The sequence below is a fragment of the Arachis ipaensis genome, chromosome B1 (assembly GCF_059453495.1).
Source record: "Arachis ipaensis isolate K30076 ecotype BB chromosome B1, ASM5945349v1, whole genome shotgun sequence".
NCBI lineage: Eukaryota > Viridiplantae > Streptophyta > Magnoliopsida > Fabales > Fabaceae > Arachis > Arachis ipaensis.
The window spans coordinates 142,851,793-142,876,446 of NC_142436.1; the positions used below are offsets into that span (position 1 = coordinate 142,851,793).

The following is a 24,654-nucleotide window of genomic DNA, read 5'->3' on the forward strand; positions in this document are numbered from 1 at the left end:
TTTCTATTGTATACTAAATTTATTATCTCTTTATATTTTTTTGTTTACACAAAATACAAATATTATTATTACGAAGAATAAAAATGTGATTTTTTATCATATTTTTTTAATAAGTGAGACAAAAAAATATGTAAAAAAAAGTATTAAATAATGAAAAATCAAACTTTGCACACAAAAATGGTGAGGATCAATTTTTTGCAATAGTGTTGTCAGAATATATTAGGATCAATTATGATTCATTAGAATTATTTAGTATATTTAAATATTTATTATAGAATATTACGTCTTTATTATTATGATTCTCTTAATACCTATAAATATCCTATTATGTTGTATCATTTCAGACAACTTGAACACACTCAATTATACACAAATTCTTTTTTCAGTTTAGTCTCTTGTTTCTAACATGATATTTAAACCATGGTATTCTCCTTGAGGATGATATTTCTTTTGGTGAAATCACCGTATTTTTCATATTTTTTCTATGTCATTTTTTTTCCTTCTCTTTTGTCAATACTTTGATATTTTTTCACTTAACCGATTATCTCATTCAGTACTTACTTATTCTCATGGAGAAATCATATATTTTTCGTCACCTTCAGATAGTTTGCCATCTCTTTACACTTTGTCACTTTTTTAGCAGTTTTTTGGCAGTTGGCCACTCTTTCGGCAGTTCCGTCTGTGTTTTCTTGTGTCAGTTCTGTTTGCGTTTCTTTGTGGCAGTTCCGTTTGCGCTTTCTTCAGACAGCGACAGTTTCGTCTGCGCTTCCTTCAGACAACAGCAGTTCCGTGTTTGCTTCCTTCAGACAGTTCCGTCTGCACCCGTTCTATCCGTTTATGCATTTTTTTTATTTCGTTATTTTAAATAAGTTTCAAACTCAAAGTTGTCATCGTCACAAAAAAAACTCAAGTTGTCATGAGTTTGAGGGGATGTCAGAATATATTATGAACAATTAGCATGTATTAGAATTATTTAGTATATCTGAATATTTATTATAGAATATTATGTTTTTATTATTACGACTCTCTTAGCGCCTATAAATACTCTATTATATTATATTGTATCATTTCAAACAACTTGAATACACTCAATAATAAACAAATCGAGTTTAATCTCTTTTTTTTAACAAGTGCCACGTGTATTCTTTTTGTCTTTTTCATTCACAAACTCACCGAGTTACACCTTCGACCTTTTCGGTTCAAACTAGACAGATCCTACCTCCTCCCTTTTATTTTTATTTTTATAAAGGTCTCTCTTAAGCTGCTAAACATTTACTCAGAGAATTTAAAAAATAAACAAGTATATTCCATTTTATTCTATCTCTGTTTTTAGGTAATCAGTCAAAAATTTTGTAAGCACCAAAAATTTCACCTTCTATAAATAAGTAGATATTAGAATTCAGAACCAGAAAACCCCCTCCAAAATTGAGTGAGCGATAGAACAATGTCAGGCCCAGAGTGCTGCTCAAACCCTCCTACCCTGAACCCAAATGCAGGAATAGGCCATGTTGAAAAGTTTGCTGGTCTTGATTCCTATCTCACCGGCTCTTCTCACTCCAACCTCGCCGTTCTTCTCATCTCCGATGTTTTTGGTTCGTGCTTCCTACCATCACATCCTTTCACTTTCCATCTTTTCCTCTTCTTTTATTGATCTGAACCTTTTGATGACTTTGGTTGCCATCTATGCCTTTTTGAGTGCGTTGACTTCTTGGGTGTGGTTGGATTTCATCATATGCTTGTCTTTAAATTATTATGAATGTGTGTAACTTTATAACCCCCTAGACTTTGTGGAATTTAGTTTAAAAATCAGTTTCTTTAAGGGTTTGACTATGCAGGATTGCCCAAGTCACTAATTAGTTCTTTATAAACTCTTCGATTTGAAAGTTCTGAAGAAATATTTCGGTCTGAGGTTTCTCATTCTGACATTGAGTTCACAGCATAATACGTTAATAAACCATTTTGTCTTTCAGGCAGCATAAATTTATTGCAGGTGTTAAACATTTTATATGTATAAATTCTACACTCACTTCACATGTTTCATTTGTCCTTCAGGGTATGAAGCACCAAATCTAAGGTATGGCCACTTCTCATGTTTGTTTTTTGAAGCTAATTTACTAACTTTTCATAAAATGGTTCAAGAAATTAAATTATTGTTTATGGCTTTGCCTTCACAAATTCAAAGTAATATACCATGTAGATCATAAGGAAGGATACTATGTTGATATTCACACTATGTGTCCTTTTAAAACAAAAATGGACATATTAGCATAATAGTATAGATTCATGGTTTGTGAAAGATATGCTGTGCATGTTATGTTAGATTGTAATATTCTTCATACATTATATAGTCAATTGGTTTTTGGTACAGTGGTAGTGGTTGTTCATCCTTTCACTTAAAATTTCCGAAGGTTTTGATAAATTATACCACCAATAGAAGCAGGAGGCTAATCTGATTCAATCTGCTCTTATTGTCAATTATCTCTGTTTCTATCTCAATGTGTTCCTGTCCTAAATAAATAACATTGTTCATCTTTTGTTGTTTAGGAAGCTTGCAGACAAGATTGCGACTTCTGGTTACTATGTGGTTGTTCCAGACTTCTTTTATGGTGAACCCTTTGATCGTCAGAATACTAACAGACCTATAGGAGAGTGGCTAAAAGATCATGGACAGGTTAGTTCTTTTTAATGATTTAACATTATTTCTTTGTTCATAACTTTCTTTATTGAAGAAAAGTGTGTATTATTAGTATCATCATTTAATTCAAATTTGAACTTAGATAACTCTGATTTTGGAGGATATGTGACTGAGTATTACACTATTACTTAGTTACTTAATCTTATTATAACTTGAAATTGGCTTGCCATACTACCACTGTTATGGCTGGTTTATAATCTTAATGCTAAGTATCTCAGATCGGCTATATATACCCAAGTTGTGACACCTTTGATGCTTAGCTATTCTATTATTTATTAGGATAAAGGTTTTGAAGATGCAAAACCCGTTGTTGAAGCCTTAAAAAGTAAAGGTATCTCTGCTATTGGTGCAGTTGGTTTTTGTTGGGGTGGTGAGTGCCTCTTATTATGATCCTTATTGGTGGTTGGATTTAAAGCTATCGACACAGCTAAGTTAACACTGAACTCACACTATATGTTCTCTTCTTTCTCTCAGCTAAGGTTGTGGTTGAACTTGCAAAACCTAAACTTATCCAAGTTGCTGTGCTGTTACATCCAACATTTGTCACTGTTGAAGATATCAGTGGTATGTATTTCCAATATTGTAATGGCAGACAGATTCTTCTCAATTCTAACTCTTTCACTTAATCGTTGGCCTTGTTACCTTTTCAGCTGTTGATATTCCAATTGGCATTCTTGGAGCTGAAATAGATCAAGTTTCCCCTCCAGAACTTATAAAGAAGTTTGAAGAAGTCCTGAAGGCTAAATCTTGGGTCAGATATGATTTCCTTTCCTTCAATTTGTTGTCAACCAGTGAGACATGTGATGATTGATGAACCTGATTTTATTGGTTTGGTGCAGGTTGACAGTTATGTTAAGGTAGTTCCAAATGTGGCACATGGTTGGACTGTGAGGTATGACCCTCAAGATTCAAAAGCAGTGAAGGATGCTGAGGAGGCTCATCAGTTCGTTTTGGACTGGTTTGCTAAACATCTCAAGTGAGAAATTGTGTCAAGAATATATCACTTATGTTTCTTTGCTTGTTGGACATGAACATTACATTCATCTATCGTTATTAAACACTTCTATGATTGTGGAACGAGACTCGAATCCGCGACTTCGGGATGAGTAGTTATAGCTGGTTGGCTGGTGTTGTAAGGATTTTCTAATAATTAATATGGACATAATCATATAATATACATATTTTATACGAAAATTAATAAAAATAATTAATGTCATATTGATCTTCTCGATAATAAGTAGAATACACAATATTTGTTGCTGACCGCATCCTATGCGAGATTCGATCCTTATTCATTCGTTAATTATCTGTCGTTATAAATCTCTATTTGTTTATGATATGTTCAAGGAGCAGATATTATTAAGAGTTTAATTAATGTGTTACAGGAGCATATGATAAATTATTGCTTAATTTTTTTTATAATTTGTTAACTTAATTATACTTATCATACATACTTTGAACTTCTTGTAATCTATATGTATATTATGCAATAGCAATTTTTATTTAAAAAACTATCAACCTTAGCTTTCACCACTTATGATTATTTTTGGAAATTAAAAAAATGAATGAATGGAAGGAATGGACGTGGAACCTGCAATCCCACAAGCTGACCTAACCAACTAAGTAACGAAAACAATTTGATTTTGATCATTTATTAAGCAACCAATACAGCAAGTATAAAAGAAAAAAAAGCCGCCTGAACAGTGTCAGCAATAGAAAATCCAAATCCGAATCTAGTAAAATAAAAGTAGCACAATCGTGGCGAATGAATTCTCTCGCTTTTTTTTTTTTTTTTTTGTAAAGTGTGATTTTTCTTAACAAAAAGAAGCTCAATATAATAAACTAAAGTCGATAAAAACTAAAAATATAATACAAAAATCACAATAAAATAAGATATAATTTATTGTCATCTCTATCATTGTTATCAACAATTAAACGAATCAATACCATACCATTTTTTATAACTCAAAAACGATATATTCTTAATTCTATCAATATCTTAGTTCTGGAATATTCTACTATTCGGTTTAACTAAATGTTTTAAAAAACCGCAAAGAACTCTATCAAAGTTACAACCAAACACTCCAATCTTGTTAGAAACAAGAGACTGAGAGAGTAATCTGAAAGGTGTATTATTGAGTTGTAATCAAAAGTATAATATACAAGAGGTATTTATAGGTGCTAAATGAATCAGAGTAATAAAGGCATAGAATCCTATAATTAATATACAGATATACTATATAAATATAGACGATACTAATTGATCATAATTGATGCTAATGATTCTCTAACATCCCCCCTCAAACTCAAGTGGGAGCTAAGGATACCAACTTGAGTTTGGATAACAAAGTCCGGAAACGAGTCGGGTGATGAGCTTTCGTGAAGATATTAGCAGTCTGATCTAGTGTTCCAACAGCAATGAGACGAATAGCATCAATAAGGATACGTTGCCGTACAAAGTGACAATCAAGCTCAATGTGTTTGGTGCGTTCATGAAGACATCATTATGGGCGATCTGAATAGCACTGCGATTATCACAAAAAACATCAGTAGGGGACGACTGAGGAGCACCCAAATCTTCGAGAAGCCAACGAACCGAGACAACTTCAGCAGTGGTGTCAGCGAGGGCACGGTACTCAGCTTCTGTGCTTGAGCGAGCAGTGAACGTTTGCTTCTTAGCACGCCAAGAAATGAGAGCGTCGCCAAGAAACAAACAGTAACCAGTAGTAGAACGACGATCAGTGGGATCACCAGCCCAATCAGCATCGGAGTAAGCCTGAAGAGATAAAGAGGAATGGGCAGAAAAATAAAGACCATGAAAGAGAGTGCCTTTGATGTAGCGAAGAATGCGTAGAACTGCCGCATAGTGAGTAGTACGAGGAGCTGACAAGAACTGGCTAAGTACATGAACCGGATAGGCGATGTCTGGACGGGTGATAGTCAAGTAGACCAGACCACCAACTAACTGTCGATAGAGAGTCGGATTATCCAAAATAGTGCCATCCATAGGGGTAAATCGAACATTAGGCTCAAGAGGAGTAGACTCAGTGCGACTATCTGTAATCCCAGCACGAGCAAGAAGATCTGAAGCATACTTAGCCTGAGAGAGATACTATATAAATATAGACGATACTAATTGATCATAATTGATGCTAATGATTCTCTAACAAATCTAATTCTCAAAAAATCTTTTAACAGTTCTGAATAACCCAAGCTCTATCAACACATGTTAAATAAGTGTATCACATCTATCACTTAAATTCACAGCCAAAAAATAAATGATGCACTAATTCTATATTTTTTTATACAAAATACAAATATTATCGTTATGATGAATAAAAATATGATTTTTTATTATATTTTTTTTAAGTGAGACAAAAAAATATGTAAAAAATCAAACTTTACAAAAAAAAAATGGTGAGGATCAATTTTCCACAATAGTGTGTTACCTTGGATGTCAGTGCTAACACAACCACGTGTATTCTTTTTGTCTTTTTCATTCACAAACTCACAGTTACACCTGCCACCTTTTCAGTTCAAACTAGACAGATCTTACCTCCTCCCTTTTATTTTTATTTTTAAAAAAAAGATAAATAGGTTTCTGACTTTTTAAATTTTTGAAAAATACATTTTTGACAAAATTTAAATACAAAAAGTCCCTGACTTTAACAAATGGAGAACAATTTAATTTTTCCGTCTATTTGCTTCTCATATACGAAACGGAACTGGCTGACGTGGTTGAAACAGTATTCAGGTGTCTGTTACGGTGCCACGCTGGAAGAGGAATAAAGTTCGAAGGACAAATAGGTCTTTGCTGATGAAAACGACGTCGTTTTGCAAAGGTAACCCTAATGAGATTTAAACTGAATTTTTTGACGTAACATACGCAGTAGTTGTTCATATTTGTTCATGGTGGTGTTGTTTATATTGATGGCCAGTGATGGAAGCTCATCAATCATGAGACAACGCGGAGGTGGTGGCAGACGACAGGAAGGCTCGGTTGTAAATGAAGCTCCATGTTCAGTTCAAGCTGGGGATGAGAAAGATGACGTCGCTCCAAAATGCTTCTGCGGGATGTATGCAATATTTTACATGTCGAAGACAAATACCAACCCAAACAGACTATTTTTTGGATGTCCATTCTTCAAGGTAAGCTCACAATTTTTCATGTATATGGATGAAGTTGAGAGTTTTTTTTACCAACATATTTTTATACTATCCGAATTGATTTAGGTGAAACAACCATGTTGCAAATTCTTTGTGTGGGTTGATGACCATATTGGAAGAATTGGGTGCATGGAGCCAACAAGAAAATTGGGTGACAATCAGAGCTTAAATGTTGAAGAACATTTTGGGAAGAAAGAATTGGAGAACAGAATGGCTGATCTAGAGCAAAGAATAATTTACCTAGAGAACAAGTTTAGCAGTAACTTCTGGGTCATAGTTCTAGGCTTGATTGTTGGTCTTTGTTTATTTAGGGTATGAAAAATATGAAAAAAAATGTGGATTGTAATGAATTATGTCTGTTGACTATTTTGGTTAATATGAATGAAAGAAAGAAAATTTGAATTATCTATATCTTGTTGGCTTGAAACAGATATAGAATGCGTGTAAATTAATGTTTATTTTCAAGAGATGAACCTAAGCCAGAAACAAGCCATATATAATTCATTCAATCAACAATAATTCATTCATTCAACCTATTATTTAATTATTTGTAGCTAAAAATCAGTCGCAAGTCTCACTAACTCAAGTTTATAAATTTTTGAAAAATTAAATCAAATGCATAAATAAACTAATGCTATTGGTATGATGAAAACTGAACTAATGCAGTTTGATAAATTCTAATATAATACACAAATGCACTAATGCTAACTAATGTTAACTAATGTGATAAAACTTAACGAATGCTAACTAGTAAAAAAAAGTAAAAACAGAACAAGCCTCAATTCTGCAGTTTTAATACAAATAACCTAAATTACAGAATATAACAAATTAACTAGATTTTAAAATACAAGCATAATTTTATAAACTAAATTCTCATAATAGAAGCATAATGAACTAGATTTCAGAACATAAGCATAAACAAATATATTACTAACTTTTTGTTGATCTGACATAAAGTTCCATCCGTGCACACTTGCATTCCCAAGATCTTCTTGTAAAAGATTTAAAAATCATTTCCATGACTCCTTTGTTTTGATCCGATAACAGCATAAGCAATGGTATAGAAATGATTATTGGCATCTTGTGCCATCGCTGAAAGTAACTGTCCACCAAAGTACTCTTTTAAAAAGCATCCATCCAAACTTATTAGAGGTCTACAGCCACTCTTGAAGCCTTTTTTGCATGCATCCAGGCATATATATATATATATATATATATATATATATCTTATCAAACACTGGTGAGGATTGTGGAATTGGTATCACTTCTAAGAGTGCAGTAGATCCAGGGTTGCTGCGTAAAAGTTCGAATAGATAATCCCTCAGCTTTCCATATTGCTCACTCTCGCTTCCGACCTATCTCTTGCCTCCTTTAGTGCCCTGTAAACCATCTTATCATGAGGATGTATCCCAAACTCATCTTTCAGAAAATCACTAGCCTCCTTCCTAGTCATCTGAGGATGGATAACTAGCTTTTTTTTCAATTTTCTTACTCAGCCAGTGTTGGTCAGCAGCATTACTGCCCATGTCCCTTACACATGTATGCTCAAATTTTAAAGTTTTAACCTGGAAGCACCTAAGAGAATTATTGTAGGATACATGTACAACCCATAGACATTCTTCTCCTTTGCAGCCCACCCGAACCCTTTCTTTATCATTTTTAATCCACTGAAACTTCCTACCCTCAGATATGAACAAGTCCTTCACCACTTCTTTAAAATCATCAAGAGTTGCAAATTTGGTGCCTACTTCAAAGTGGCCTTCTCCAAATCCATACTCATTATTGAACTCGGGCCAGTGTTGCTTTTCAGCTTTTTCATCAGAAGAAATAAGGGTATGCAAATCCTCTGAATGGTATTCATAGTCATACTCTGAATCAGTGCAGCTTGAGTGTTGGTCAGGCCCATTACAAGGCCCAATAGTTTTCAAAGAAGGCCCAGCTCATTGGTCTACACTGGGTCCAACACCTGGTTATACATTGAGTCTTTTTCCACCAATATTCGATCTATTCTTCCTTGGTGTATCCTTCCTCTTTAGTGGATCCTTCTTGTTCTCTTTCTTTTTTCTTTTTGGTATAGCCACTTTTTTTTCCTTGTAAGTCATACTTCTCTTCTTTTTGGTACGTTTCTCTTCTCCACTGCTATCCTCATCATCACTGTCATCATTATACCCCAGAGGTGGAGGCTTGTAAGGTTCATCTTCCGTGCTCTCGTAGCCGATATTAGAGGATGATGTCATCAGAATATCACAAATGTCATCTAGTTCTATGCACTCAACATTCCTAGTTCCTGCATTCCCGCCTCCTGCTTCTTCTACATACTTAAGTTCATTGACAACATGATCAAAGTAAACATAGAACTCATCTTTTTCTTCATTCCTAATCAAATTGTCACAATTCACGAATCCCACTATACCCTGTTAAACGATGAAGCCCAGATTCTATATCACTAGCCGTACTATTAAACCAGTATATTGCCTTGTAACCAGGATATCTTAAACCCTCATACAACTTCACCAAATCACCAAAGTTGATAAAATCTATGTCCATCTCTGGAAATTTTTTTACTTTTTCATTCACATAAACAAGTCCCTCATTACCATTCCTCACAAACTTTTTTCTATGGTGAAAAACAGGAATTACATATCTATCAGTCATCTGTAATTTTCAAACAAAAACAAAATCAACCCACAATGCATAAAACCCTAAGAAATTTTAAAATGAGGACACAATAACTTTTTTCAAATAGACTGAAACAGAAAGCAACCATGGCAGAATGCATTTGCATGCATCACACCATACACTAAATGGAACCCTAATGCGAATGTGATCATGAATGTTGTGGACTTGCTTATCTTGATTGATGACTGAACTTCTTCAGCATACGAACTAAGTCTCTCCTACTCCACCTTCTTCGATGATGCTTCAGTTTTGTTTCAGAGGGAAGGAAGCTCTGGCTTGATGAAGGGGTTAGGGCAATATATGGTAATTTCTGTCTTGCCAAAGGGTTTTTAATAAGAATGGGCTACCTTTGCAAAACGACGTCGTTTTCATCAGCAAGGACCTATTTGTCCTTCGAGCTTTATTCCTCTTTCAGCATGGCACCGTAACGGACACTTGGACACCGTTTTAATCACGTCAGCCAGTTCCGTTTTGTGTATGAGAGGCAAATAGACGGAAGGATTAAATTGTCCTCCGTTTGTTAAAGTCACGAACTTTTTTGTATTTAAATTTTGTCAGAAATATATTTGTCAAAAATTTAAAAAATCAAATACCTATTTATCTTTTTCCTTTTATTTTTATAAAGGTCTCTCTTAAGCTGCTAAACATTTACTCAGAATTTAAAAAATAAACAAGTATATTCCATTTTGTTCTATCTCTGTTTTTACTTTTTAGTTAATCAGTCGAAAATTTTGTAAGCACCAAAAAATTCACCTTCTATAAATAAGTAGATATTAGAATTCAGAACCAGAAAAGCCCCTCCAAAATTGAGTGAGCGATAGAACAATGTCAGGCCCAGAATGCTGCTCAAACCCACCAACCCTTAATCCCACCGGAGGCGCCGGCCACGTTGACAACCTCGCCGGTCTCCGCACCTATTTCAATGGCTCCCCTCACTCCAACCGCGCCCTTCTCCTTGTCTCCGATATTTATGGCAAGCACCTCCTCATGCTTTACTAATTCTTCTCTTCAGTTCATTGAACTTCATCTTTTTAACTTAACAATATGCTCCTTTTGCTTTGCATTGCAGGATTTGAAGCCCCAAATTTAAGGTATTCCTTTATTCTCTAGTCTTGCCCGTTTTTGTTTTTTTTTTCTCTCTCTCTCTTGGCATAGCGTCATCCATATATATATATATATATATATGAGATTTTTTTTTTAATCATCAATTAGCCATCAATTTTAAAAGTGTAGGCTAAAATACGTTGTTAAATTAGTACACTAAAAAAATTGGGTTGATGAGTTTAGTCGAAAACAATAAATTTTTATGAACCTCTAGCATTTTTCTTATATATTATGATTATGATAATAATATGTGTAGTTTTTGTCTGGTTGTTAAGGAAACTTGCTGACAAGGTTGCAGCTGCTGGCTATTATGTGGTCGTTCCTGATTTCTTCCATGGTGATGCCTATAATCCTGACAATTCTGCCAGGCCTTTACCTGTTTGGTTGAAAGATCATGGAGCGGTTGGCTCTTACTCTATGAATTATCACACTTGGTTCTGTAAAATTCTTTTTCTATAACTGTATTATTTTAAGTAAATTTATGCCATTCTTTTTATTAATAGGACAAAGGATTTGAAGCTTCGAAACCCTTGATTGAAGCATTAAAAGCTAAAGGTGTGTCTGCTATTGGGGCTGTTGGATTTTGTTGGGGTGGTAAGTGCCTCTCATTCCACTTATTTTGGTATATGCTTTTTTTCATTTATTATTATTATTCCTTTTGTTAATAACATTGTAGTAGTCTAAATCTCTCCTAAGTGTAATTCCAGTTTAATTTCCAGTTTTAAACAGAAGTATGATACTAAATTGGTAATCAAACTCGAAGGATGTACTTATTTTCTTCTTTTTTTCAGCTAAGGTTGTGGTTGAACTCGCAAAAAACAGACTTATCCAGGGTGCTGTGCTGTTACATCCTTCATTTGTCACTCTAGATGACATCAAGGGTAAGAATTTTCAATGCTCTGATTCTTGATTTGCACTTACTTGTCCGGGGAAAATTTGTCCTCCTCTTCTAATGAAGAAAGAGTGTTAAATTTAAACCTTTTTTGTCATACTATCAATTGAAGCATGTTTACAATAATTTGTGCTGCCTTACATGATTTAGTACCCTTGTTTGTCCACCCCTACTTTATGAATACTTGAAATTTGAAAAGGCTTCTGGGGAGTGGACGAAACTTTTGTCGGAATGACCTGAAATGACTCATCATGATGGAGTGTGCTTCAAATGCCAGCATTACATTCATACTTGATAAACTTGTCATTGGTCTTTCTGTTTACATTAAGATACAAGGAGCAATTGCAAGCTGTTTTTTGGAAGCAGCGAATGGGATCTTTGAATTCTAAGTCAATGGCGGATCTTTCAGGTGTTGATATACCAATTGCTGTACTTGGAGCTGAGATTGACAAAATGTCTCCTCCAGAGCTTCTAAAACAATTTGAAGAAGTGCTTGCTGCTAAACCTGGGGTGAGATGATACTTTCATTTCTTTTGTGGTGTATTTTCCATCATTTTCAGATTACCTTTATGACTTATTGCTAGTGGCACTTTTTTGTGTATTTTTCAGTTTCAAAATTTTATGTTCTTTCTTCTCCTTTATTTATCTTTTTGGGGCTTCGGACTGGTGAGAACAAGTGGGAAATGATGCATCTATCCCTAATTAGTTTTTGTTCAAATTTCAGTTTTATACCCCTCTTCTGTTTTCTCCCTGTTGTCTGAAACAATCATTGTCACTATCTTGTCCTTTTGAATGTTGAAAACATATGATCTACACAACAGAACGCGCTAAGGAAAGTTTCTGTGATAAGAATGCTCTGTGATAAGAATTGGCATTCGATTCTCAATATTTATAACTTAGGATCTCTCCATGCAATATAATTGAGAAAGTAATTGTTTTTCTTGGTCTTTGAATTTGCTGGTACACAAGAATGAATCTCCTCTCTATATGCAGCAAATCTTTGTTTTATTTGTGTACATGTGTTTTTTAACTTATTTTCAATGTTTTTTAACTTATTTTTAATGTGTATTTTTTATTTCAACATTTATTATATATAGGTGACTAATTTGGTAGCTGATATTTTGTGTATATGTGTATGTTTTGGTTCTGTCTCCTCTTGCAGGTTGCGAGTTATGTGAAAGTGTTTCCCAAAGTATCACATGGTTGGAGTGTGAGGTACAACACCGAAGATGCAGTGACCGTGAAGGCTGCAGAGGAAGCCCATCAGGATTTGCTTGTCTGGTTTGATAAACATCTCAAGTGAGAAAATAATTAAATCTCACATCATTCTGTGAAGAAACTTATAAATGGATTTACAATGCTGCTCCTCATTTCTCATAGCACTAGTTTAATATAAAAAATAAATGCTTAGTATTATAGTGTATTGTGGAACATGCATCATCATGTTGCTACATTTATGTACCTATATTTTAGCTTTCATGAATTATCTTAACTGTGTTAGGGATAAGACAGAGTCGGAGCGGAAGCAAGCCAAATAATTTACATGGAGAGTGACGGAATCAATATGCCAATAAAATAGGTTAAGGAAGAGAGATAGAGTAACACCAATATTTTAACGTAAAAAAATCTTTAAAATGAACGAAGTAAAAAACCACAGGCCAACACTCTGAAAAATATCCATTATATTAAAGATAATTATAATATAGCGTACCACAATAAGACATTCTTATACTACAATTAGTAGTATCTAGTGAGTACTACAGAGTATAATTAAACTCTAATGTGTATCACTCACAACTTTTAGAATTTTATCACGCTCTCTAATATTACACTCACTATTTTATAAGAGAACTCATTCAAAACTAAAAAACCACATACATACAAAGCTAAGAGAAATGCTTCGTTGCTTTTGTGTTTTATGTGTTGATGAAAAATAAGAATTCATTGTGCTCTATTATTAGTTGAAGACAATGAACCACATCCACTCCTTCCTTCCATTATTTTATTTCTAATATCTTCAATAATAAAAACTACTCCATTTCACCTGCTTCAACCACTTTGCTTTCGGTGAATTGATAATGCAAGTTATTATAAATAATTCTCCACATTGACTTGAATTGTCATTTATCTTTGATTTCTGCAAACATTAACCAAGATCAAACATTAACCAAGTTCAAGCGATGCTTAAACTTGTCAATCGACAACAATTTGGTCATCATGTTGCTCGATTGTCAATTGTAGCTATTTTTTGAATTGCATCAGTACTATTGTTAATTATTTCTCTGACAAAATGAAGTCGGATGTCAATGTGTTTAGTCTGTTCATGATAAACTAGGTTTTTAGCCAAGTGAATAGCACTTTGGCTATCACAATGTATAATTGGTACATCTGAATTTAATCCAAGGCTATCCAAAAGACTTTGTACCCAATTACTTTCTTTAATAGCCTCAGTCAAGGTCATATACTCAGCTTTAGTTGTCGATAATACCACCATATATTGCAATATTGCCTTCCAGCTAATAGTACATGCAAAGACTATAAAGTAATAGCCTGTCAATGATCTCTTTTTATCCAGGTCACCAGCATAATCAAAATCAACAAAGTTAACAACTCCTTGTCTTCTCTCACCATCAAGCACCAGACACACATCAGTAGAACCTCCTAAGTACCGCATAATTCATTTCACACCCTTCTAATGCACCTTTCGGATTGCTCATAAACCTGCTTACTACACTTACAGCTTGTGAAATATTTGGTCTAGTGCACACTATGGCATACATGTGACTGCCAACAACACTAGAGTATGGTATATGAGACATGTGCTCTATGTCCTTCTCAGTTTTCGGACAATCCTTTGAGGATAGCTTAAAGTGAGCAACTAATGGAGTACCAACTGGTTTAAGCCGATCCATATTGAAGCATGGTAGCACTTTTGTAATATAATTTTTTGCGTCAACCATAGCCTGCTACAATGCCTCTCCCTGTAAATTTCCATTCCCAGAATTCTCCTTTCTGCGCCTAAGTTCTTCATCTCAAATTTCTTTCCTAGTAGGGTTTTCGACATGCTAATTTCAGCTTTATTGTTAGTTGTTATTAGCATATCATCAACATATATCAACAGATAAATCCTTGAACCATCTGGAAGCTCCTTAGAATATATGCAATTGTCATATTGGTTTTTGTTGTAACCAATATTAATCATAAATGCATCAAACTTCTTATTCCATTGCCTTGGGGATTGCTTTAAACCATACAATGACTTCTTCAGCAAACAAACATGGTCTTTCTTCTCAGGATCAGTAAATTCTTCTGGTTGACTCATCGTTTCCTCTAGCTCACCACTGTTTTCACATCAAGTTGCTCTAGCTCCAGGTCAAACGTACTTACAGTAACTAATAGGACTCGAATAGAGCTATGTTTCACAACATGAGAAAATACTTCATTGAAGTCAATACCCTCTTTCTGAGTAAAGTCCTTTGCTACCAGTCTTGCCTTGAACCTTAGCGGTTCAACTCTAGGAATCCCTTCCTTTCTTTTGAAGACGTATTTGCATCCAATTACTCTTTTTCCCTCTGAAAATTCTACTAGCTCCCATGTCTGATTTTTATGAAGAGACTCAATTTCCTCTTTCATTGCGGTTAGTCACTGCTTTGATTCCATGCTGTGAATTGCTTCATGACAGGAGTTTGGCTCATTTCCTACCACGTCATCTGCCATAGCCAATGCGAAAGCTATAGAATATGCCTCTGCTGAGTCAAATACAGAAGAAGATGAATCTTGATATCTTTTTGGTATGAATTTGTCGCTTCTCTCTGTCAGTAGCAATACTATATGGTTCTACTTCTCTGGTTTCTTCACCAATAACTCTATCATCATATTCATCTACTTGTTCTTCTTCAGGTTGAGTAGTCCTTGAAGTGTTGGGCCGAATTTCTTCTTTTTGCTTTATCTTTCCATTGTCAACGCCTAGCTCCACCTGCTTTTGGACACCATGATATGTTTCTGCCTAATCTATTTTAAATTTCTGCTTCTAATTTATCATTGCCACCTCATCAAAAGTGACATTTCTACTGACAATGATTTTTGGGGAACCTGCCTTTTCTATAGACTACAGTTTTTAGTCTTTCCCCCTCGTGCATACTGTAACACCCTATCACCATAAGTCTTACCTCTAGCCATAAAGCAAAGGATAACAAAGTGCCATGACAGTTCTAAAGCTCATATCATATTATATATATAGAAAGGAGTAGTAATACTAGAAGCCCGATGAAGGAATAAAAGCTCAAAGTCGCATAAAGCGGAATTACAAAGCGCGAAACATTCACACACGGTAACTAAACGCGTAGGTACGAACAGAACAAAACATAATACATATAAAATTTTGTAGATAGCTCCAGGATACACAAAGTAATAATTAAAGTAAACAAGATATATATATAAGTATGATATTCAAAAAGAGGACTAGTCACAGGCTGCGGAGTTTAGGCCGGCTAGTCAAACTGAATACAACAGAATTTTGAAATTTAAAACAGCAACAATCTATCTCTCAAAGTAAGCCTCTAAGGCAACAGAGTATGATAAAAAAAAAAGTGAGAGAACTACAACATAATAACCAAAATACAAAGAGATAGCAAAAGATCCTCTACTCTGTCACCATCCTGCAACTCACCGAAGTGGGTTACAACCTGCATCTGAAAAGCAACAACAACATATGGTATGAGAACTGGAGGTACAATATGGTGTTCCTGGTACAATATGGTCTCTCACTATATCATTATCTCTGCAGAACTCTATGAATTCTTGACTACAAAATTCTCTGCGATTGTTAGTTCTTCGTCACTTGGTTGACTGCCCGGTTAGCTTCTCAGCCATGGCTTTCCATTGCTTGAATCTTTCAAACACTTCATCTTTTTTCTTCAGGAAATAAACCCAAACTTTTCTAGAATAATCATCAATTAGTGTAAGAATATATCCAGCTCCACCTAGAGAGTTGACAAGGGCAGGACTCCACACATCTGAGTGGATGTACTCTAATATCCCTTTGTTATTATGGTTTTCAGTGCTAAACTTTTCTCGTTTTTGTTTTTCAAAGACAATTTTCACAGAAACCAAATTGCAATCCTTCAAGCCTTTTAACAAGCCTCTATTAGCAAGTATGGACATTCCTTTCTCACTCAGGTGACCAAGTCTCATGTGCCACAATTGTGTAGCATCATTATGATTCTCTTCAGAGGATAGAACAACAGCATTTCCGTTTACTATGCTTTTCTGCAATATGTAGATCCCTCCGTGTAACCTTCCTTTCATCACCATCATCAAACCTTTGAATATCTTCAAGAAATCTCCCTTGCCTATGAATTTGTAACCATTTTTAATTATTGCGCTCAGCGAGATTAGATTTCTGTCCAGTTTCAGTACATGTCATGCATGAAGCAATATATTGGTCCCATAATCTGATTTGATTTTGACTTGCTCTTCACCTACCACTGGAATTAAGGGCGTGTTTGGTAAACATGTTGAAAGCACAAGAAGTGCGTTTAGTCTTTTTGAACGCTGTAATTTTTGTTTGGCTAATTTTTTTCTCTAAACGCGAACATGATTTTGGGTTTGAACTCCCGTTCAGCAGAAACAACAAATTGTAGCTTTTGCGTTTAGCTTTTGTGTTCACTTCATAAATTAAAAAATTAATTGACATTCTACCAATTTTGCCATTCAATCTCATCTACAGTAAGAAATACCAAAAACAATCATCAGAGTTTTTGAATTTTTTTCATAACTATGCTTTACAAACAAATATTTTTTTAATATTATTATTAGTACTCTTTGTTAAGTTTTATTTTTATCAATTTTTATTTATCTTTTTTATTAATAGTATGGATATTTTGTTTAGAATTTTTGTATGTTCACCTATGTATATCATTGTATTTTTTTAATAGAATTTTTAGTATTCATTGTTTATGTCTTTTTTTAATTATTTTTATTAATATGTATTTTTTATAGAACTTTATTTTTTTATTTAACTTTGTATATTTTTTACTATGTATTCTTAAATTAGTATATATTTTATTTATTATTATTAATTTTTATAATATAAATTTTATTAAAAAGATATAATTAAATACAAAAAGAGTACTAAAGAAGAGTATTAACAAATTATAACAAAAGAGTACTAATTTTCAATACATAAATTTAAATTCTTTTCAAAAGTAATTATAGTAAAAAAATATTAAAATAATATAGATTTGAATGATATAAATTTATGTCCTTTTTATTAATTTTTGTCTAAACGTAATTTTGAATAATGTAATCCAAACAACATTCATTTTATTATAATCCATTTTGATACAAAATTATCAAACATAAATCACGTTAACAACAACTCACTCTTTATCACAATCAAGTTTATAAAATCAATTTTATACAAAAGTTCGTTTGCAAACTTTAATCTAAACACACACTAATTGGTTATGTTCTAGTCAGACACTTTCATCCCTATTTTTGTACGAAATAAAAATATCTTTGTTAGGTGATATGTGAAATGATGCACCAGAATCCAGGATCCACTCGTTTTCGTAGTTACCAGTGAATATGGTTAGAGCAGAACCAACATCACTATCTTCAGAATCATCAATTATTATGTTGGCAGAATTTTTTGATTTCTCCTTTTTCTGTGGGCAATATCTTCTAATGTGTCTTAATTGGTTACAATAGAAGCACTTTATAGATTTGTGCTTTTGAAACTTTGACTTCGATCTACTCTTGCTTGAGCTTGTGGACACTTTTTCTTCACTGCGACCTCTTGTCATAAACAACCCATTGGCAGGATTGCCTATAGTGGATCTAGATACTAATTTTTGATGTTCTTTTGTCAATAGTGCATCTTTAATATTTTGCACTATGATTTTAGATCTACCATATAACATGGTATCACAAAAATTATCATATGACGAGAAAATGACGTGAACAAGATCACAGCTTAATCAACATCTTCGACATTTATTCCAGCTGCAGCAACATCGGATATCATTCGATTAAAGTCATCTATGTGGACTCTCATAAATTTATCTCCTGAATATTTAAATGTATACAACCTCTTCCTTTGGTATAACTTGTTGGACAAGGTCTTGACAGAATATTTTTTATCCAAGGCCTTCCATAATGAATCAGCAGTTTTTTTTCATCCATTACCTCTTGCAACCCGTTGTCTGTTAGGCATAAATGGATTGTACTTCTTACTTTTGCCATTGTACCTGCCTTTTTATCACCAGACAATGTCTTCGGCAATTCTATTAATCCGTCCAACACCTTTGCTATGCCTTGCTGATCTAGCAAAGCTTGCACCTGTCATTTCCATAGCTGGAAGTCATTGGAACCGTCAAATTTTTCTACTTCAAATTTTTGGATCGATATCTTATATCAAGATGAAAAAATTTTTCTAATGTGGAAGATCAGACAAAGCTTCAATCACAGAGCATACGAAGAATTGAACCTTTTCCCTAAACTTAAGTGGATCTGATACCACTTGTTAGAGATAAGACAATCGGAGCGGAGACGAGCCAAATATTTACATGGAGAATGACGGAATCAATATGCCAATAAAATAGGTTAAGGAAGAGAGAGTAACATCAATATTTTAAAGTGAAAAAATTTCCAAAATGAACAGGGCAAAAAACCACGGGCCAGCACTCCAAAAAATATCCACTGTATTAAGGATAATTACAATATAGTAGATAATAAATAGGTTAAAGTAGCCTTCTAAAAATTTACTATGTTGACAAAATTGATAAATTGTTAAATAGTTTTGTTTTTGTTACATATAAAAGACTGACATGATACTATGTAAGATTATCATCAATTGTATTTGCAAATTTTTTAAATCTTTAAAGGATTTTTTTTTCATTTTAGTTGTTAATTCTGAATCTTTAAAGGATTGTGTTAATTTATATATCAATGCATGTTAAAAAAATATATTTACATATCCTTAAACTATATATTTGATACATGTTTCAAAAATATTTATAACATTTGTAGACACTAACATATTTATAATCTATTTTTTTATAATTAAATATTAATAAATACTTAATATTCTAAATAAGACATTTGTCTTGAATTAATCTATTTTTTTTTATAAATGTTTACTAACTATTTTCGGAGAAAATGATCACTATGAATATTTTAAAAAAATTTAAAAATAAAAAATTTACTTTAACTTAATATATAGTGAAAAGTTGAAGATCTAATTCTAGTTGTCAATTGGCCAAATCAACAACAGCTACTATTGGAGAAGCTAAGGTGCAACAACAAAGAAGAGAGATATTGCAGTTCAAGTCAAATGAAATGTTGGTGGCATGATTTGAAAGATGTCAAAGTCAAAAGCTCTTTCAAGTCAAATGAAATGTTTAGTGATTGTGAATCACTCTTGGATTCATTGCCAATAAATCCTTATTCCCCGGATCTTCAGCTTAACTTTCAGTTAGAGTGGGACTTATTACAGTAATTTGTTATTTCGTTTTGTTTTTTTTTCTCTTTCTTTGTTGCCTTCTTTGTGTTGAATGATGAGCGGATAATTTAAACGCTTTTTGGCATTGTTTTTAGTATGTTTTTAGTAGGATCTAGTTAACTTTAGGGATATTTTTATTAGTTTTTATGTTAAATTCACATTTCTGGACTTTACTATGAGTTTGTGTGTTTTTCTGTGATTTCAGGTATTTTCTGACTGAAATTGAGGGACTTGGGCAAAAATCAGATTCAGAGGTTGAAGAAGGACTGCTGATGCTGTTAGATTCTGACCTCCCTGCACTCAAAGTGAATTTTCTGGAGCTACAGAACTCCAAATGGCGCGCTCTCAACGTTGTTGGAAAGTAGACATCCAGGATTTTTCAGCAATATATAATAGTCCATACTTTGCCCGAGTTTAGATGACACAAAAGGGCGTTGAACGCCAGTTCTACGCTGCAGTCTAGAGTTAAACGCCAGAAACACGTCACAAACCAGAGTTGAACGCCAAAAACACGTTACGACTTGGCATTCAACTCCAAAAGAAGCCTCTGCACGTGTAAACTTCAAGCTCAGCCCAAGCACACACCAAGTGGGCCCCGGAAGTGGATTTATGCATCAATTACTTACTTTTGTAAACCCTAGTAGCTAGTCTAGTATATATAGAACTTTTCACTATTGTATTCACATCTTTGGAATAATCTTCGGATCATTTTAGTCTTGGTTACTTCGGTTCCCCTCTGGGGCCGAGACCAATGAACTCCATTATCACTTATGTATTTTCAACGGTAGAGTTTCTGCACTCCATAGATTAAGGTGTGGAGCTCTGCTGTTCCTCATGATTTAATGCAAAGTACTACTGTTTTCTATTCAATTCAACTTATTCCGCTTCTAAGATATCCATTCGCACCCAAGAACATGATGAATGTGATGATTATGTGACGCTCATCATCATTCTCACTTATGAACGCGTGCCTGACAAACACTTCCGTTCTACATGCAAACAAGCTAGAATGAGTATCTCTTAGATATCTAATACAGAGGACCGAGTCCGAGATATTAAAATCTTCGTGGTATAAGTTAGAACCCATGGATGGCCATTCCTGAGATCCGAAAAGTCTAAACATTGTTTGTGGTATTCCGAGTAGGATCTGGGAAGGGATGGCTATGACGAACTTCAAACTTGCGAGTGCTGGGCGTAGTGACAGACGCAAAAGGAGGGTGAATCCTAATCCAGTATGATCGAGAACCTCCAGATGATTAGCCGTGCCGTGACAGAGCATTTAGACCTTTTTCACAGAGAAGATGGGATGTAGCCATTGACAACGGTGATGCCTTACAGAAAGCTTGCCATGGAAAGGAGTAGGAATGATTGGATGAAGACAGCAGGAAAGCAGAGGTTCAGAGGAACGAAAGCATCTCTATACGCTTATCTGAAATTCTCACTAATGAACTACATAAGTATTTCTATCTTTATTTTCTGTTTATTTACTATTATAATTTGAAAACTCATTAACCATTTGATATCTGCCTGACTGAGATTTACAAGATGACCATAGCTTGCTTCATACCAACAATCTTCGTGGGATTGACCCTTACTCACGTAAGATTTTATTACTTGGACGACCCAGTGCACTTGTTGGTTAGTTGTATCGAAGTTGTGACAAATTATGAATGAAGATTAGAGCACCAAGTTTTTGGAGCCATTACCAGGGATCACAATTTCGTACACCAAGTTTTTGGCGCCGTTGCCGGAGATTGTTCGAGTTTGGACAACTGACGGTTCATCTTGTTGCTCAGATTAGGTAATTTTCTTTTTGTTTTATTTTCAAAAAAAAAAATTTTCTCATCTGTTTTCGAAAATTATTCTAAATTTTTAAGAATGAATTCTAGTGTTTCATGAAGCATGTTGAAGCCTGGCTGGCTGTAAAGCCATGTCTAATTCTTTTGGACTGTAGCTTCCAATCATCAGCATAGAGGCAAGTTAATTGGAATATCAGCTGTTGCATGCCTGATTTATATCCTGAAGCTGGCTGGCTATTAAGCCATGCCCAACCCTTGGATTGGAGCTTTAGGCCAACATTGAAAGATTCCTGGGATTCTTATTAAAAATTTTGAATTTCTTATTTTCTTTTTCCTATATGTTTTTCGAAAAAAATTTTTTTAAAGAAAATACAAAAAAATCATAAAAACATAAAAACCAAAAATATTTTGTGTTTCTTGTTTGAGTCTAGAGTCAATTTTTAAGTTTGGTGTCAATCGCATTTTTTCTTCTAAAAATTTATGCATTTTTCGAAAATTCATGCATTCATAGTGTTCTTCATGATCTTCAAGTTGTTCTTGGCCAGTCTTCTTGTTTGATCTTCATATTTTCTTGTTTTGTGTCTTTTCTTGTTTTTCATATGCATTTTTAACTTGTTAGTGTCTAATTATTGAAAATCTCTAAGTTTGGTGTCTTGCATGTTTTTCTTTCATTAAAAAATTTCAAAAATAAGTCTTGATGTTCATCTTGGTCTTCAAAGTGTTCTTGGTGTTCATCTTGACATTCATAGTGTTCTTGCATGCATTCATTGTTTTGATCTAAAAATTCTCATGCATTGAGTCTTTTTCATGTTTTTCTCTTTCTTCATTAAAAATTCAAAAAAAAAAAATATCTTTTCCTTTTTCACTCATAAATTTTCGAAAATTTGAGTTGACTTTTTCAAAACTTTTTAAAATTTAGTTGTTTCTTATGAGTCAAATCAAATTTTCAATTTAAAAATCTTATCTTTTTCAAAATCTTTTTCAAAAATTATATCTTTTCCATTTTTTTATTTATTTTCGAAAATTTCAAAAATCTTTTTCAAAATATTTTCAAAATCTTTTTCTTATTCTATCATATTTTCGAAAATCACATCATCAATTAATGTTTTGATTCAAAAATTTCAAGTTTGTTACTTACTTGTTAAGAAAGATTCAAACTTTAAGTTCTAGAATCATATCTTGTGATTACTTGTGAGTCAAGTCATTAATTGTGATTTTAAAATTCAAATCTTTTTCAAAACTATTTTTAATCATATCTTTCTATCATATCTTTTTAAATCATATCTTTCTCAAAAAAATTTGATTTTAAAATATCTTTTCTAACTTCTTATCTTCTTATCTTTTAAAAATTGATTTTCAAAATTTGTTTCAACTAACTAATTAACTTTTTGTTTGTTTCTTATCTCTTTCAAAACTACCTAACTAACTATCCCTCTCTAATTTTCGAAAATACCTCCCTCTTTTTCAAAAATTCTTTTTAATTAATTAATTGTTTCAATTTTTAATTTTAATTTTAATTTTATCTTAATTTTCGAAAATCATTAACTCTTTTTCAAAATTTATTTTTCGAAATTCCCTCTCTCCCACCTCCTTCTATTTATTTATTCATTTACTAACACTTTTCTTCATCTCAAATCACTGCTCCTATCCTCACCCTTGTGTTTGGATTATCCATTCTTCTTCACTCTTATTCCCTTTCTTCTTCTACTAACAACAAGGGAACCTCTATACTGTGGTAAAGAGGATCCCCGGTATCTTTAGTCCTCTTCTTTTTCACATGAGTAGGAGCAAGGACAAGAACATTCTTGTTGAAGCATATCTTGAACCTGAAAGGACTCTGAAAAGGAAACTAAGAAAAGCTAAAATACAACAATCCAGAGACAACCTTACAGGAATTTTCGAACAGAAAGAGGATATGGTAGCCGGAAATAATAACAATGCAAGGAAGATGCTTGGTGACTTTACTGCACTAAATTCCAATTTACATGGAAGAAGTATCTCCATCCCTACCATTGGAGCAAACAATTTTGAGCTGAAACCTCAATTAGTTTCTCTGATGCAACAGAACTGCAAGTTTCATGGACTTCCATCTGAAGATCCTTTTCAGTTCTTAACTGAATTCTTGCAGATATGTGATACTGTTAAGGCTAATAGAGTAGATCCTGAAGTCTACAGGCTCATGCTTTTCCCTTTTGCTGTAAGAGACAGAGCTAGAATATGGTTGGACTCTCAACCCAAAGATAGCCTGAACTCTTGGGATAAGCTGGTCACGACTTTCATAGCCAAGTTCTTTCCTCCTCAAAAGCTGAGTAAGCTTAGAGTGGATGTTCAAACCTTCAGACAGAAAGAAGGTGAATCCCTCTATGAAGCTTGGGAGAGATATAAGCAACTGACCAAAAAGTGTCCTTCTGACATGCTTTCAGAATGGACCATCCTGGATATATTCTATGATGATCTGTCTGAATTAGCTTAAGATGTCATTGGATACTTCTGCAAGTGGATCCATTCACCTAAAGAAAATGCCTGCAGAAGCTCAAGAACTTATTGACATGGTTGCTAATAACCAGTTCATGTACACTTCTGAGAGGAATCTTGTGAGTAATGGGACGCCTCAGAAGAAGGGAGTTCTTGAAATTGATACTCTGAATGTCATATTGGCTCAGAACAAAATATTGACTCAGCAAGTCAATATGATTTCTCAGAGTCTGAATGGAATGCAGCTGCATCCAACAGTACTCAAGAGGCATCTTCTGAAGAAGAAGCTTATGATCCTGAAAACCCTGCAATAGCAGAGGTGAATTATATGGGTGAACCT

At 33.8% G+C, this 24,654-nt stretch overlaps 2 protein-coding genes, 1 non-coding gene and 1 pseudogene across 3 annotated transcripts; 2 read left to right on the plus strand and 2 right to left on the minus strand.

The window, feature by feature from the left end:
- The first annotated feature begins 1,183 nt into the window (after positions 1-1,183).
- On the plus strand, positions 1,184-13,044 carry LOC107637764 (endo-1,3;1,4-beta-D-glucanase). The gene is made up of 8 exons (XM_016341100.3): positions 1,184-1,333; positions 10,256-10,514; positions 10,611-10,632; positions 10,921-11,047; positions 11,149-11,239; positions 11,437-11,526; positions 11,947-12,047; positions 12,700-13,044. The coding sequence occupies exons 2-8, from the start codon at positions 10,367-10,369 to the stop codon at positions 12,838-12,840; spliced, it is 720 nt and encodes a 239-aa protein (XP_016196586.1). The 5' UTR covers positions 1,184-1,333; positions 10,256-10,366; the 3' UTR covers positions 12,841-13,044.
- LOC107637751 (endo-1,3;1,4-beta-D-glucanase) lies at positions 1,318-3,911 on the plus strand. Its single transcript, XM_016341092.3, has 7 exons — positions 1,318-1,592; positions 2,053-2,074; positions 2,545-2,671; positions 2,975-3,065; positions 3,170-3,259; positions 3,346-3,446; positions 3,535-3,911. Exons 1-7 carry the CDS (start codon positions 1,445-1,447, stop codon positions 3,673-3,675), a joined length of 720 nt encoding a protein of 239 aa, XP_016196578.1. The 5' UTR covers positions 1,318-1,444; the 3' UTR covers positions 3,676-3,911.
- On the minus strand, positions 8,803-9,517 carry LOC148578701 (uncharacterized; annotated as a pseudogene).
- Positions 13,045-24,150: 11,106 nt separating the features above from the next.
- Positions 24,151-24,258, minus strand: LOC148578702 (small nucleolar RNA R71). Its single transcript, XR_015903529.1, has one exon. It is a non-coding gene; the product is annotated as a small nucleolar RNA R71 (small nucleolar RNA).
- Between the last annotated feature and the right edge of the window lie 396 nt (positions 24,259-24,654).

Excerpts from the sequence above, each read along its gene's own strand:
- LOC107637764 (XM_016341100.3), top strand. The coding sequence starts at position 10,367 with ATGTCAGGCCCAGAATGCTGCTCAAACCCACCAACCCTTAATCCCACC. Across the intron at positions 10,633-10,920 it reads TTTGAAGCCCCAAATTTAAG|GAAACTTGCTGACAAGGTTG; the intron begins GTATTCCTTTAT and ends CTGGTTGTTAAG. Across the intron at positions 12,048-12,699 it reads TGCTTGCTGCTAAACCTGGG|GTTGCGAGTTATGTGAAAGT; the intron begins GTGAGATGATAC and ends CTCCTCTTGCAG.
- LOC107637751 (XM_016341092.3), top strand. The coding sequence starts at position 1,445 with ATGTCAGGCCCAGAGTGCTGCTCAAACCCTCCTACCCTGAACCCAAAT. Across the intron at positions 2,672-2,974 it reads GGCTAAAAGATCATGGACAG|GATAAAGGTTTTGAAGATGC; the intron begins GTTAGTTCTTTT and ends ATTATTTATTAG. Across the intron at positions 3,066-3,169 it reads AGTTGGTTTTTGTTGGGGTG|CTAAGGTTGTGGTTGAACTT; the intron begins GTGAGTGCCTCT and ends TCTTTCTCTCAG.